Source organism: Meriones unguiculatus, chromosome 1 (genome assembly GCF_030254825.1).
Source record: "Meriones unguiculatus strain TT.TT164.6M chromosome 1, Bangor_MerUng_6.1, whole genome shotgun sequence".
Classification (NCBI taxonomy): domain Eukaryota; kingdom Metazoa; phylum Chordata; class Mammalia; order Rodentia; family Muridae; genus Meriones; species Meriones unguiculatus.
The window spans coordinates 150,344,879-150,361,018 of NC_083349.1; the positions used below are offsets into that span (position 1 = coordinate 150,344,879).

At 38.3% G+C, this 16,140-nt stretch overlaps 1 protein-coding gene across 2 annotated transcripts in view; it reads right to left on the reverse strand.

Moving 5' to 3' along the window:
- Nucleotides 1-16,140, reverse strand: part of Cntn5 (contactin 5) — a 1,228,807-nt gene that overhangs the window by 76,686 nt on the left and 1,135,981 nt on the right. For both annotated transcript variants that reach the window (XM_060369300.1, XM_060369297.1), the window contains exon 17: nt 3,904-4,062. In XM_060369300.1, the coding sequence (XP_060225283.1) occupies nt 3,904-4,062 (159 nt within the window). The remainder of the gene's footprint in view (nt 1-3,903; nt 4,063-16,140) is intronic.

The following is a 16,140-nucleotide window of genomic DNA, read 5'->3' on the forward strand; positions in this document are numbered from 1 at the left end:
TCTCCATCCCTCAATGCTAGGTTCACAGGAATGTGCAGCTATGTCCAGCTTTTTATGAAGGGGCTGAGCATTTCAACTCATGCCCCCAAGCTTGCACAGAAATGCCACTGTGCCATCTAACCAGACTCATGTTTCAGTATTTTAAGTATAATTTATATATCACTAAATTTCTAATTTATAACCAAATTGATTTGGTAACTGTAACTTTATTGTTGTTTTATTCATGAGGGATATACTTTCAAAAACAGTAGTTGGGGATATTAATATTTACAAGCAAGTAAAATAAATTCAAACAAAGTTGTCTTCATCAAGTCAGGATTTTGATTTTCAGTATTGAAGAGATTAAGGAAAATGGATGGTTTTCTCAGGTAAGAGTATTTAATAGCTTGGCTGGCACCTTCTTTGTAAAGATACTTTTGCTGGAGCCATGAGCATAGATTGCTTTCAAGGAAAATGCAAGCTTCATAGAGAAACGAGTAGCAGTGATTAAATACAGCCAAGAAGTGAATGCTGAATAAGAGGAGAATCCCACTGGAATGTTTCCTAGCAAAAGTACCACATTCAAGAATTTAATAAAATACTTGACTAGCTTGTCAAACTGAAATTTTTAATCAACCAATCAGCTCACAGAAAACATATCCATAGACAGACAATAGAAGCCAATGATGAAAGCTTAGGAAACATCTGGAGTTACATGAAGAAAGACCAGTGATATCTATGGCTATGAGTGATTTGATAATCTTAAATGCACACAGGGGGAAAAAAAAACGCTCCCTAAGAATTTTCAGTAGCATGAAGAATATCATATTTTTAAGGCACAATAAATTTGCTTAATTGGAAAAGGGACCCAAAGCTGAAATTATGCCCTCCAAATATTGTTTCACACTTTCTTTAGATTATATAGATTATTTTTATTTAACTTTGAACCTCTCCTGCAAGGAGAAGAATTTATAAGTCAATTCTACAAAGTGAATTTGTAAGTCAATTCTAACATGTGCTTAGTTAGAAGGCCATGCTCCAATCTTTGTTTTCCAAGTAGTTCATAAATGGCATTGACTGATCAAAAGTTTTAAATTGTGTGCTCCTATTTTCTCCTAACATATATGTCAGGATTAGAAGTTATTTTGAGTTGAATGATTTTAGATAATGAGAGCAATTATTTTTAAAAATGCCTGGTAGAGATGCTTGCACCCATTGGAACATTCATTTTTTTTTCCATTATAGGCATCAAAATTATGGCTAGATTAGGCCCAGGGCTAAAGCCAAGAAGCAGCCACAAGAGCTTATTTGGATCACCAAGGACTTGAGAACTCCTCTGGGGACTTGTCCTGGGGATGGCACACCTCCACCACTATTGCAACAAATGCTGAGTTTTAGGCAAAGGAGTCAGTTGAGTAGACCCTTGCTAGACCCTTCAGAAAAAATTACTGCTGATGGTGCTGTAATTCTGAGAACTGTATTTCTTTATAAATAAAGCACAATCATAGCATTTTTAAAATAAATACTCCCTAAAAAATTAAAACAGCGCCCTCACATGAAGTGTCTCCAGTATTCAAATTATTTTACGAAGATAAATTCTAGTAGAGAATTATCAACAAAAACAAAAATAACTTTTACTCCTAATCTTCCTGACCTTCTGTAGAAACAGATGCATCAAGAAAACAGCCATCATACAAGAATGGGCAGGGATCAAAGAATAAGCTAAATAAAGAATTTGAACTCATGGGATGTATTAGGTGTCCTGTAAGATACAATGGCTTAGTGAATCATCAAGTGAAGCAGGAAATGTACTTGTAATCCTAAGCATTTCTCCCAGAAGCAAGTTGAACCGTCTGTGACAAGCGGTGCCAGAAGGATGGGGTGTGAGACAATGCACCAGATACACAATTGATTATGTTTCATAGCTGCAAAGCAAAATCTTTGAGCACTCACAGTAAAGTTAAGATAGAACACTGAGGAAGCATGGATGAGAACTCTTGAATCAATCTGCTTACCAGATTTGAATTTGTGTCCTTCCAATGTCTACCAACCCTGACCATTACTCTCATTTCTTGGGAGCTATGGTTATATTGGTCGTACAGGGTTATATTGGATCCAGGAATGAGGTCAGAGCTTTAAATATTAATAAGAAATATGTCTATATGTACAGCACACTATAATGATAACCATAGTGAAGTTTAAGTTCACACAGCAACCGAGTATTAAGATCTGCACTGTACTCTGTAAGAAAACATATTTTATCTCTATATAATTGTAATCTGAGTGAAGCTAAGTTTGTGCCACGGTGTCATTTACCTAGATACCATAGACCACCCCATACCCACATCATTGCATTTTAGTTTATTGTTAATGAACTCATACATCATCTTGATGATTTTTCACATTACTTGTTTGCTGTTGTTTGAGATAAGGTTTTGATATGTAGCCCATTTGGCCTCAAGCTTCTTATGTAGCTCAGGCTGGATTAAAACATGTAGCAGTCCCCTTGCCTTGCTTCTTAAGCATTGGAATTCTAGGGATCTACCATCACGTCTAGCCTGATTTTTATATTTTCCCTCTAAGCAGATGAATTATCTCTATAATACCACAGAAACACTTACCCCACTCTGTGTGGACAACTGCTTCTGAAAATTCTCTCTTCTGGTCTTAGGATCTATTTGAACATGATATTAAATATGTATCTAATAGCCATTGGGGAGTTTGACTTGTCACACTTCCTTGCCACACTTCCAGTAACATTGGCAAGCTTGGGAAAAGTCAATTTTATAACTTCAAGGGAAATTGCTACTGAGGAAAATAATTAAGATAAAAAACTAAAAGAGATAACATATTAAAAGCACACATTAAAATGATGCTCTGTTTTAAGACACACAGATCATGTTATATTTTCATTTTATAAGTCTTGTGGAAAGTGGGAGGAAAGAGAAAAGGGCCTGGAGATGACAGGAGCTCCATAAGAAGAGCAACAGAGCCAACTAACCAGGTCCCAGAGGGGTTTGCTGAGACTGAAGTGTCAACCAAGGACCATGCATGAACTGGACCTAGGTGCCCTACAAAGATGTAACAGATGCACAGCTTAGGCACCATGTGGGTGCTCTAATAAAGAAAGTGGTGATGGCATCAGACAAGGAATCTCTTGCCAGCATTTTGATCACTTTCTCCTGGCGGGGCTGCCTTGCCAGGCCACAGGGGAGGACAGGTTCCGTTCTGATGCAACTTGATGAGTTGGAGTAGATTGGAAAGTGAGCTCACCTTTTCTGAGGAAAAGAAGAGGGATGGAGCTACAACAAGGATGTAAAATGAATAAAAAAATTTAGAAAGAATTAGTACACACACACACACACACACACACACACACACACACACACACAAAGCTGACACAGGGCTGTAAATACACAGCAGAAGCCTCTCAGACATGGGCAGTTCTCTATCCCAATCCTCCTGTGGGTTCAACAGAATGCAAAGAATTTCCCAGAGCTGCACCCTGGGAATGACTATATATCAAGCTGATGAATTCCCAGGGAGGCCTGGAGCCTTCCTGAGAGCATTGCTCAATGTCTTGTTTCTTCTTTGATAACTGTTCTTGTGTCAGATATGGACTAGGGGAAGCTGGGGCGTGGTTCCACAGGGTCTTTGTGTATAATGTAATGTTTGCATCTTCTTTGTGAACCTGAAAGTTAATTCAACACACAAACAGAGACACAATGTGGCCTCTTTTGCAAACTGTGAACAGAAGAGAGAAAGGGAGCTTGATTTTAGAAGGCACAGGAAAATAATCCACAGAGGGAATCAATGTTGTGGGTTTCTGCAGTTGACAAATGATCTCGAGTGAGCTTTAAAGTAAGTGCACCTGGTGCTCCAAGATGCTGTTTTCATTGGCGACACTGTTTGAGGACCTCTTACCTGTCTTCACCGTTTGCCAGCCCAGGGAGAAGGGGCTGCGAGCCTGCAGGTTGTAGGAGGAGATGGGGCTGTGGTTGTCAGTGGCTGGGCTCCAAGAGAGAGTTGCTGTGCTTTCCGTGATCTCCTCCACAATGACCACACCAGGTGGTCCTGGTGGACCTACAGACAAGGCAGTGGATACAGCTAAGTACAGAGCAATATCAGTGGCCACAAGACATCACATTTTCAATGTGGATCTCATCAAATGATGTTATCATCTTAATAAAATACATGCTTAGTAATGAAAATTGACAGCAGAAACTTATGGGATAGCAGTTATTTTCTAGAATTTCTGTGGAGAAACTTAATTATATGTTATATTTTTTTCTGACACTTTATGCCTGGAGGCAACTTCCAATTAGCCTTATATTTTATAGAAAAAGGGAAAAATAATCAGAAGCAGACACGAGGATATGAATGTCAATATGAACTGTGGTTGTTAAAATCAATCACAGCTAACAGGCAGAGGCAGCAACAGGCAAGCAATGTTTCAGGGGCAGACACAATACCGTTTATAATAAAGAGCTATAGGAGGATAGAGTTAATGTTCCAGCTCAGAAAACTGACAAGGTGCAAGCCAGGTAGGTTCTATGGAGGAGCTGAGACTGTGGCAGGGAGGATGCAGAACACTCCGAAATAGTGGGGCTGTAGGGAAAGGGGAGGAAGAGCATCCACCAAAAGGGAAGTAAACACAGTGCTCTCTGACAGTTCAAAGGAGACTATAATTGTGCTGCTTTGGAATGGGTGATGCAGTAGAGTGGTTTTGATCACATAAATTTACTTTTTTTTTTTTTTAATCTTTAAGGGATGGTATGGAATAGGCCTATCTCCACGCAGATTTTGTTCTCAAGAAACAACCAGGATGCGATTTGAGGAGAAATGTCCAATTAGTTAATTTTGCCTAAAATATCATGTTTAAGGGCATTACAAGTGTACACCTATTCGTGTTTTCGTGACTAAAGGAAACAGCAGTGTTCTTGTTGTCAGGCTCACGTTTCACAATGTGGACCACGCAGTCATAGAACTGCTTTTATATTAGAGGAAGAATATACACATGGAGGTATTTTAGGTTACTAATTTCTGAAGGGATATGTATGTGGCAAATTAGTTTCTGGATTGGATGATCAGGGTATCTAAGGCCTAAAAAGAAAGGAACAGTGAAGCATTTTAAAGCCTTGACAGGCAGATGGCATTTTTAGGAGATGGTAGATGAGCATTTTTCACTGGACAGGTTGCTGAGAGCTGGGGATTGAAAGTTAGAGACTATTACATCACAAAGGTGATAGAGTTGGGATTGTGAACAAAGGAGCAGAGGAAAGCTTTGAGAAGTGGCAATTTTGCCTCTAAGTGAAGTGCTGAAAGAAACAGTGAAACAATGAAACACAGAATGATTCTGAAATAACAAGGGAAGAAGACACAGGGGCTCCTTCTGGAAGGCAATCATTGTTTTCTTCACTGAAGAAAAGGGAAAACTTCCAACGGGAAGTTGTGGGTGTGTGTGAAAGTGAGCTTGGGGACAGAAGGGCCCCAGGAAAGGCTTTGAATAGATATGTAATGGAAGAAGGATATGAGAGAAAATGTAGATAATACAACCATGTTTTCTTCAGGCTTAGTTGGATTGTGTCATAGTGAGGGAGAAACTGAACAAATAAGCACGGTTTGAACAGCCAGAACCAGGCCCAGGAAAGAAGTCAGAAGGATGGATTGAAGTCTCAGTCCTCACCACCAAAGATGCAGAAAATGTGGGTTACTCAGGGGTTCAGGTGAAGTCATGAAGTTTAGGGTTAGGGCTAGAACAAAACAGAGCCATTGGGAAGCTGGACTACTACAGGAAGGAGACCAGGAGTAGGATTTGTGCTGTGAAGGACAACTGTCAGAATTGGTGCATTTCTTTTGTGTGTGTGTGTGAAGGTGGATAGTTCTGAGTGAAAAACAGGTGTGCAGGCATATAATGAAGATGTTGAAGTCAGTAATGTAGCTGCGGGCATCGTGAGATAAAGAAAAAGGTGCAGGTGTTGAAGAAGGTGCCTAGGAAGGTGCTGAACTGTAGTGACAGGAGCACAGGGAAGCATGTGGAAGAACAGAATAATCATGCCCCAAAATTTTATTGCTATTTGATATAATGATATCAATAGCTACCAGACTCTCACTACTTTATAACAAATTAAGGTGACATGCTAAATGTTTCATAGACATTAATTACTAGTAAATTAATTTATTAATAAGGTAGCAAGGCATACACAGATCTTCCTTTAACTATTAATACGGAAAAGAAAACGTGCAGGTGAAGTATGTGGTAGAGACAGGTGCCAGCTGAAGAGCGGGGAAGTCCACACTGAGGCGCCGTTACACACTCCCTTTCTGCCAATGCAATTCATCCCTTCGCTGAACAGTGGCATCTCCTCCTTTCCCTTTCTGAGCCTGAGTTGGCCGCTGAGCATTAGCGTCTATCCTTAACAGTAAAAATGCCAGACCCTGTACGACTTCTGAGTTGAGGACATTAGAAGCTTCTGACATTCCTCCACCCTTCTGAAATTCTTGTTACTTGGCAGTTTTGAAGTCAAATCAGACTGAAGCTGTAAGGAATTCCAAAGCCATCTTGGCAGAGGCAGGAACTGAATGAAACATTCAACTTGTTCCCAGCTCTCCCATGCAATCCAGCCCAGGCAACAGACACAGGGGAGACAGCCTGCAAAGACCTCCTGCTTCTGCAGGTGTGTGCGTGAGAAAATATTAGGGTGGCATGGCTGTGCCTGTTAGCTGCTGAAGTCCTGAGAAAATATGATGCATGGGCCGTTAAACTGACTAAGTTTGAGGACAATTATGACTAATTCGAACAGGCTTCAAAATAGTTTATTGAGTGGGTTTGCTTATAGGGAACTCTGAAGTAGAAAAGCTAAGTACTCATAAAACAGTTTAGAAGTTTTGATGTGTTTATATAAGAAATCATGGTCCAATTTATATCTTTATCTCTCCTATAGTATGACAGGATTATGTTCCATTTCAACATTCTACTTAGTAATCTCTTCAAAGGACATTTGTTTACAACTGCCTGCATGCAATGTCAAGGTGCTATGGGGGAAATGGGTATCTGTTAAAGCAAGTGATTTTTTTTCCTTCTGCGTATTAAAGCTTTAGAAGATCACTAGCATAGCTGAGGACTATAGCTGATAATTGCTCAATATTTTCTAATGCTTCAACTGAAAATTACTTTATTCTTCAACATTTACATGATAAATATTCATACATCTTCAAAAACTTTTCTCTGTTTCTGGCTACTTACCAAAATGTGTTTTGTACCAAAATGACCAGTAACAAATATTGATGCACCCAATGTACTATCTTGGCTCATCACTCATGTATAATTGTGAACCATTATAAACAACTCACTGTTTAGTAACAATGTAATATTTAAATTATAAAGCCTTGTGATAAAATGTTAGGCAGACATTAAATTAATATTACATTTGATTTAACAACAGGGACTTCATGGAGCTGAATAAAGTACAATGCAAAATCGTATGTAAATGCAAATGAGTTAATTTGTCAAATATGCAGAGGAAAATACCAGAAAGAAATGTATTAACTTATTACTTGCAGATGGGAAATAGCTTATTTATACTTTATTACTATGCATATTTCTTTTTAAAAAGATTTATTTTTTGTTTTATGTGTGTGAGTATTCACCTACATGTATGTTGTTGCATGGTCAGAGAAGGCACTGGATCCTTTGAACCTGGAGTTACAAATCACTGATAGCCTCCATGTGGGTGCTGGGAACTGAGCCTAGCTCTCCGGAAGAGCAGCCAGTGACCCCAAGACCAAGCCAGCCTCCACCCCTCCTCATGCTTCTTTTCAGTCCTCAGTATAAGCGAGTGCTACTTCTAACATGACTTCCAGGTGACGCTTTAGAACAGTGGTTCTCAACCTATGGGTCACGACCTCTTTGGGGTGTCAAAAGACGCTTTTACAGTGATCACCTAAGACCATTAGAAAGCACAGATATTTATGTCATAATGCATAACAGTAGCAAAATTATTTATAAGGTAGGAACAAAAATAATTTCGTGGCTGGGGTTCACCCCACCGGGAGGAACTGTATTGAAGAGTCACAGCGTTAGGAAGGCTGAGAAGCAGTGCTGCAGACGCAGTCACGCATGCACTACCCAAAGGATAACCTGCTTAGCAAGGAGCTTGCACTGAGTGCCACTGTACCGGGTGGCGGAGACAAGATTAGTTTTCAGCACTCGGCGTGTTAAAAAGCGGTGGAAGAGGACAACTGTTCACGCACAGGCAGCGGACACCACTTTCGAGTGCTTCAAGAGGGCATCTCGCACCTCTCGAGAGCAGTTACGCCATCGGTTGTTGAACATTTATACTCGTGTGAACCACCGAGTTGGTACTTGGCTCGTATTAGGCCTTCGGTAAATATTTGTGAAAGAAAGGAGGAAAGGCGGTAAGGTGGGAGAATGATAAAACGATTGGAGGTTAGGAGAGGCTACGTTCGGAATTTCCAATGCCGTGTAACAAAGGAAGAGAGTGTTGTAAAACACTATCATTACGTTGCACAGGCAGCTTACGTAATGGTTTCCTTTTAAAAGGAAATTTGCATTAATGATTTTTTTTTTTAGTCAGGCAATAAAAATGACAGAATAGCTACCAAATAAACAGGAAAAAGTGATTTCATAGTACACCTCGTTGAAAACTTTGAGCACTGTAGCCTATGGAGAAATAATTTTTCTAAATCTTACAAACGTGAAAGTGTTTTTTTTTTTTTTTTTTTTTTTTTTTTTTTGTGAATAGACTGTTGCCGTGTGCTACTCTAAAAAGCCTGGCGGTGTGATTTCCTTTTTAAAGAGAAATTAACCATAATTTTCAGCTATAATAGAGGTGAAAACAATTTACTGTTATTATATTAATATTGGCTTATCAATGCTTTATTCATAAAGAAAATATTTTTAGATAAAATATGCTGGCTGTTGGCTCAATTAGCTTTCTCTTTATATTTAGAGTGAGTGAATTAATTAGCATATTAATGTATGTATCAGCTCTCTTTGTTTTCAAAGTTTGTTCCTAATGGCCCTGTTTTCTTCTGTTTCTTATTTTTTAAAAGGCTAATCAGGTAGTAAACATTTTTTTTTTCTAAAAGGCTTTTGCAGTTGATTTAGAGAAAAGCATCTTTGAAAATATATTATTGAAAGACAAATGCCTCAGTACCGATGGATTTGTGATGCTAGCTAGTGTCTGCACACGAGATAAGCACCACACGCTTATTAGGAATCTCTGGACATGTTTTAAGGAGCTCTTAGTGATCAGACTCTCACCCTGAGGGGAGGGACACTACTGTTACCCTAAATAGGAGCACTAAACCGAATACTTTGTTGGCAAACAGGAACACTAACATGAATCCTGTACTGGAAAAGAGACCGTTAGAACTGCAACACTGTGTTTTCTGTCCCCCACACTGAGGACTCCTAGGCAAAGAAGAAGCTGTGTGCTCCTGGGTCCTGGGTTCCACCAATGTCTCTGAGAACTGCTGTGGAATGAGGCCATCCTCATTCTCATTGTTCACTTACAAAGTTTTCTTTTCACTTTTTCCTTTTCATTTTAATTACAAAAGCATTTATTTCATGCAATCTGATTCGATCATTCTTCAGAGACTGTGGCAGCATTCACGGAGCCTACACAGTTCAAGCCAGCGCTAAGACAGGGATGTTGACTGGACTCTCACCCCTAACCCAGATGCTATCTGCAGTTGGTACCTGCTAGCAGAACATTTTCTCTTCTCAAGGAGTGTCTGACATTACATGTGGGAAAGGATCTGTCTTGTGACTGCTAAAGCTTGTTATTATTCTGATAATGACCTGAAACAAGAACCTGCTACTTCCTACATTAATTAAGTAGTGTTACAGAGCCTGGGAAGTTTTAAATAACTGGAGTCATCCAGTTTGATTTTTTTTTTTCATCAAGAAGTTCTACCCCTGAAACGGAAAAATTTCCTACTTCTTCCACCCAAAACTGATGTTCCCAGAGCTCTTCTGCTGTTATGGGGTACAGTACAAGAGCCAGGCGGAGAGAAGCTTTAATCCACTGCCAAGTTAGTCAGGGGAGAGCCTGGGGTCAGTCAATGGGTGAGTCTGACTCCCTGTGGCATCCTGGGAGGTTGTCCAGCTGGCTCTCTGTCCAGGGCCTCACAGAGAAGGCTGTAGAGCCCCTCCTCAAGGGGGCAGCCAACATTCTGCCAAGTAGCTCTCTACAACTCTGACTAACCGCAAGCTATTTCTGATTCTAAGACATTCATCCTGTTTCAGAGTTATCCCACTGTAAAGTATTATTTTTATGTGATGAAATTATTCAGTTTGCTTTTGTTTTGTATCTGTGGCAGGGGTGTCCTGGTCTTTTTCCCAGGGGAGAAATTTTAAGATGAAGAAATGAAGTGTCTGGGACTCCAAATATTAAATACATCTTACTTTTAATTTCTTTAAAAATCTGATGTGACAATTTGATACAAATGTGCCATGGTATTCAAATAATATCTTTTTAAAAAACATTCTTGTTCATACATTTGCTGTCATCACATTGCCCTCCTAACTATAACTATACTCTCACTTCCCTTAATACTGTGTTTGATTCTGTAAGTACTGTGTAAAGACAGGCACATCTATGCACACACACACACATACACACATACACTATTCTGTAGATCAAAGGAAGTGGGTGTGGCCATTATTGACTAAAAGGAAATCCTACACATACTCTTCAAACACAAGATGTTCAAACATAAGAACACACTACTCTACTACCTGTGTATTAGGTTAATATGGATAAATGAACCCAAGAACTATACAGGGAACTTGCTTTATCATGTAAATTACCCATCTACAAAGAAAAAAAAACTACCATTACAAAGGACCATTTTCTATAGACTCAAATGAAAATAAACAATAATAAAACTTCTTAGTAAAACATATATCCACATATATATGCATGTGTGTTTGTATATATATATATGCATGTATTATATTCTCTCTCTCTCTCTCTCTCTCTCTCTCTCTGTGTGTGTGTGTGTGTGGTTGGTATTGTTACTGTAGTTCAGACTGGCCTGGAAATCACAGGAGTACTCCTGCCTCAGCCTCTTCAATGTTGATATTTCAGGCATGAGCACTCATGTCCAACACCAAAAGTAATATTAATCAATAATATGACTGATTTTGTGGTACACTATATACTAATATATATTTGTTAGTATAATGGTCTTTTGAAATGTATACACTGTACCCTTGTTCATTCAAATGCTTATTTCTTCCCCCGAATCTCTGGTTTCAATCTGGATATTGCATTGTGATACTTATTCTAAGCATCCTGTCTCAACTTTGTGTAAACAGGCCAAAATAAAGCAACTAGCCACAATGTTGAGCGATGGGAACCAGAGGGCAGGAGATGAGTGGGAGGAGCCAGAGGACAGGAGATGAGTGGGAGGAGAAAGGGTGAGAGGAGAGCTAGGAGAGAGAGCTGGAGAACAGATCTTGAAACTACATGGAGATGGACTGGCATAATATTTCACAAAAAGCAAGCATAATGGGTAAAATCTAAATGTTAGGAAACTATGAGGGCTTAGAGGTTTAGGAGGGAGTAACTATTGCCCAGCATTGTGTTCTAGGTTAACTAAATAAACCCAGTCTCTGTGTGGCAATTTGGTTATACATCTGTTTAGGATTAACAGCAGCTTTACCAGAATATATATCAATAGTAAATATTATTTGTCGCTTACAACATATATTAATGCATATTAACAAGTGGTTGTTGAGTTTTTCACCTTTACAATTACAAAGAAGAGAAGAGTATCTATTTTCTCAGAAAGCATGTCATTGATAGCATGTTCATTCTTATACATGAAAGTATGCCCTGATATGCTGTGGACATCCTGGGATGCATAAGTTCAGCTTACTGCAGTTCTGTGCTGAGCCTGCTTTATGTTTCCATCAAATGCTAGCTGCTGCTAATGTCCCTTGGAAAGATGGGAGAATGCCTTAGATTGTTTACTATTTACTCATCTAGTTAAATTGAGCCATTTCTAATGTGTCCAATCCCATGAGAATAACCAACTTCTATTACCAGGGGTGGTCAAGGATGGAAAGGAGAAATAAATAGTTATAATGAATTTTTGAAAACTAATTTTGTTTTTAATGACTTTGATAAATCTCAACATTTATTCTTAACTATTAATTGACAACCTGTCTATCATCTAGATACCATCTATCTATTTATAAATTCATCATTTATCTATTTATCATCTATTTATCTATTCATATCTATCCATCAACCATATACCTATCATCTCTATCCATCTATCCCCTATTCATCTATCACTTATCTATCATCTGTCTATCTATCTATATCTGTGTCATCTATTTATCTCTCTCTCATCTACCGTCTATTTATTTATCATCTATCACCTATTTATCAATCTATCATCTACATATCATCTATCTTATATTTATGTTATCTATATCATCATCTTGACCCACTTATCTTTTTATCTAGTCTATCATGTGTATTACCCAGTTCATCTCCTTAATTTGCCTTTCTAACATCTGCATGGATTTTACATTTAATGCTGTTAAAGCTTCATTTCCTTAAAGACTTCCCTGACCACCCTGTCTGGGAAAAGTCACTGTGTTCTGTGTTTATCACACCATGTACTTTACACTCAGAGTTTAAATCACAGATATCTATCTACTTAGGACTCTTTTACCACTTACTTCCCTCTTTGAAGTTTACACACCAAAATTGGCACTAGGATTGCACATAGGATATTTTTGATATTATATTGCCAATGTTTAGGATTCTACTTAAATTAGTAAATTAGTATATTATGATATACAGTTAGAGTAAACGAATGAGAATATGTAGTAGCAAACCATTTTAGAATAGCTTTTCATTTAATATTTGAACACCTTTACTTTTAATCAATCAACATATGAAAAAGGAAATATACTTTATGAAACTCATGGAAGTATTCTGAAAGAAGACTAAGTATGCATATTTAAAAATAGAAATGTTGTTACATTGCTTTCTCATCCTTGTGTAATAAGCTAATTAGATACCCACTTGTCCATGCTGTATTTCTAGTAAAAAAGGGAGAGGCTCTTTGTGTGTTTCAAACTTCGATGAGCAGTGAAATTTCTGGCATCTCTGTAAGAACAACATAGATTTCTCTGAGTTTCTTCTAAGACATGCAATTTCCAGGTTTGTGATTAGAGATTGAGAATTAACATTTTGTAGAAGATGCCTAGGAAACTTCTATATATACTGTATGTTTTTTTTTTTTTAATGATTTAAAGAGAGTCAGATACGAAATCAGAAGATCCTATCCTGGATCTAACCTATCATCTCAAAGCTCTGGGGACCTTGGAAAATTTCTGAACCTTCCTATTTATTAGTTTCTTGTTATTTCATAAAACTGTTGATTTTCATCTTATCATGACTATTAGATTGCCTTAAAAACTTCTTTGAAATTGATAAATAGTTACAATAGCAATGAGTGGGCCTTTTGCTTCTTGGTAACTGGACACTATTAACTTCACAATAATTTTTGCTAATGAAAATAATCCATAATTTTGTTATGTAAAAAATTTACCCAGACTAAACATTTTCTCCAGGAAGAAGGGCTCCCGGAAATAGTCCCTCAGTCTATTCTAAAGAAAACTCTATCAATCCATTGTTGTGTCAAGTGGGACTTTGGTCAGATGGTCTCTGTCCTTGGTTTTCTGTCTTGGATGAGTTAAAGTCTATGTCATGTGTCTAGGAGAAATGTCACACAACGCAGCACGTGAGGGACCACATTGAAACTTCTTTGAAAAGTAAACAACATGTACTGTCAGCGGCAGATTCTACAGTCTCTCCTAGGAGACTTATGGTTTTAAAATGGATCATTCTCATCATCATACTTGTTATTCTAACTGGAGTTATTTCATGCCTATTATACGGTAGAGGGTATCGCACTAAATTTCTTCCCTTTCTTTCATCTCTATCAGTAAAGTCTGTACCATTAACACCTTTCATAAATGAAACACCCCTCAGAAAGTCAGAAGTGGGTCTGACTCTCCTCCGCATATGTTCTGCTAGGATCAACCCTGTATTATCCACCTGCATTGACAGACTATGTGTACCTTAAAAGATTAAAGGACATCATGGAGGGCAGGGAGGAGACAGGCAGCTCTGTTTCTGTCAGTGGAGAGTGGGTTTGAGATGAAGTGTACTTTATAGTTGGTTCCCTGGTGGTTATTCAACCTGTCCCAGTGTGGTGCAGGAACAGACTGCTTTCTCTCCCTTATCATTACATAAAATGCCCTGCTCAGCCTCAGGCTTGACAACCTCATCTACCACTGGTACTAATAGATTCAGGAAGCTATAGATAAGCCAATCAGATCATGGCAATTTATAGTGATAGACACAGGTTCAAGAGCCAGTTTCGTCTTTGTGTGTGCAGCGAAAGATTCGGTCTCTATCATTCTTGGAAGTCAGTTGATGTTCTTAGAAATTAGACAGACACATAGGAAGGCTAAGAAAATAGATGGCAATGTAGAGGTGAAAACAATTTGGGTCCTTGTAGAAAAAACTGAGACTGTAGATCTGCCTATTAAAAACCTGTTTCCACCTTATGTCCTCAGAGCCAATAGACTTCATATCTTTTAAACCAATTGGAATTAGCTTTTATATTGCTTCACAGTGTGCCATTTCATATACAGATAGGCGAGAACTCTATTTATAAGGGACTAAAACTAGAAACATTCTCCATCTTTGCTAAGACTGGTTACATTAACATAAACAACCTGAAAAGGGAATCTCCAAAAATACCTAATTACTGAAAATAAACATTTGGAAGTGAAAAATGACAAACCAATTGGGAAAACTGACAGAACAGCTGGCCAACTAGAAGCAAACAGCCATCTAGACAAATGCAAAATGCAATGAAGCTGTTAAAGTGGCTTAAAAATATATTGCTTTTGGATACAGACTTAAGCACCTCTAAATAGATAGTATTATAATCACAATAGAATTATGTTTTATTACCACAAATTTCAACAAAGTTGGAAATGTATTTTTATGACAAAGGTAAAACAAAAGGATGTAACAAACTCTTAACTCAATAATATGTTTATCTTTACTGTACTCATTAAAAATTGTAATTTATTTAAAAATCATATTTATGATTTACTCAAATCATAATCTGAAATTTTTGGATAAATTACCATACAAATATAAAAAATAAAATGGCAAGCCTGACAATTTTGAAAGCAGAAGGATGAGTAGACATCTTAGGGTAAAGTTGTTGGATAGACTCTCTCTTTTTCCAGCAACAAACCTGTGAATAAACTTGGCATCAGTGAGTAAAAAAAAGGAACACAGAATCTGTAAAGAGGGATAAAAGCATGTTGAGGAAAGAACGTGACTGCTGGGGCCACGTGTTCTCTATTACTCTCTCAATAGAAAAAGAGTAAAGGCTCCTGTGTGGATGGCTGCACACAGTAGAACCTGCTAGAAAATATGAGAGCCAGGGAATCCATTCTAAAATTTCAGCACTGGAGACTCTGAAGAAACAATTGTAGAAACAAAAAAGGAGCTGGGGAGAAGATCATAGAAGGGTTTTCTTCCTTTTTCCATCTTACGCAGTTTTAATTGAAGCACTAATTCTCTGCCAATGCGAAGTAGAAGCAGAATAAGATGGAGGTCTGGAGCCACTAGAGCCTTGAAAATGTTGAGGACAGCCATTGCGAAGACTGTGACTTGGGATGGGTCTAGAGTGGTAACAATGCTGAGCATCACTGAGAACCAATCTTCAGGAAAAAGGGAATGATGCTTCAGGGGCTCCCCCAAGTCTGCGAGGTTCTTCCTGACTAAGGCTTACTTGTCTCACCACAAGTAACAGACATAGAGTTTAGCAGCTCACATGAAACAAGTCTATGATGTCAGGGTTTTCATGTAGGAATTAAGTTTGGTATGCATGGTGCCTAGTCACATAAATGAAACTCAAGAGTAAACTCAGTATGGGGAAGCAGCAAGTTCAGTAGGTTACATAAACTGTCTGAGGTGTCATGTCCCTGGTGTGAGGTCAATTTATGGCAAGTCGGGCCCAGCATGGGATCCCTGTACCTGAAAGAAGAGCAGGGTCATAAGAGGCCAGGTCCTTCAGTGG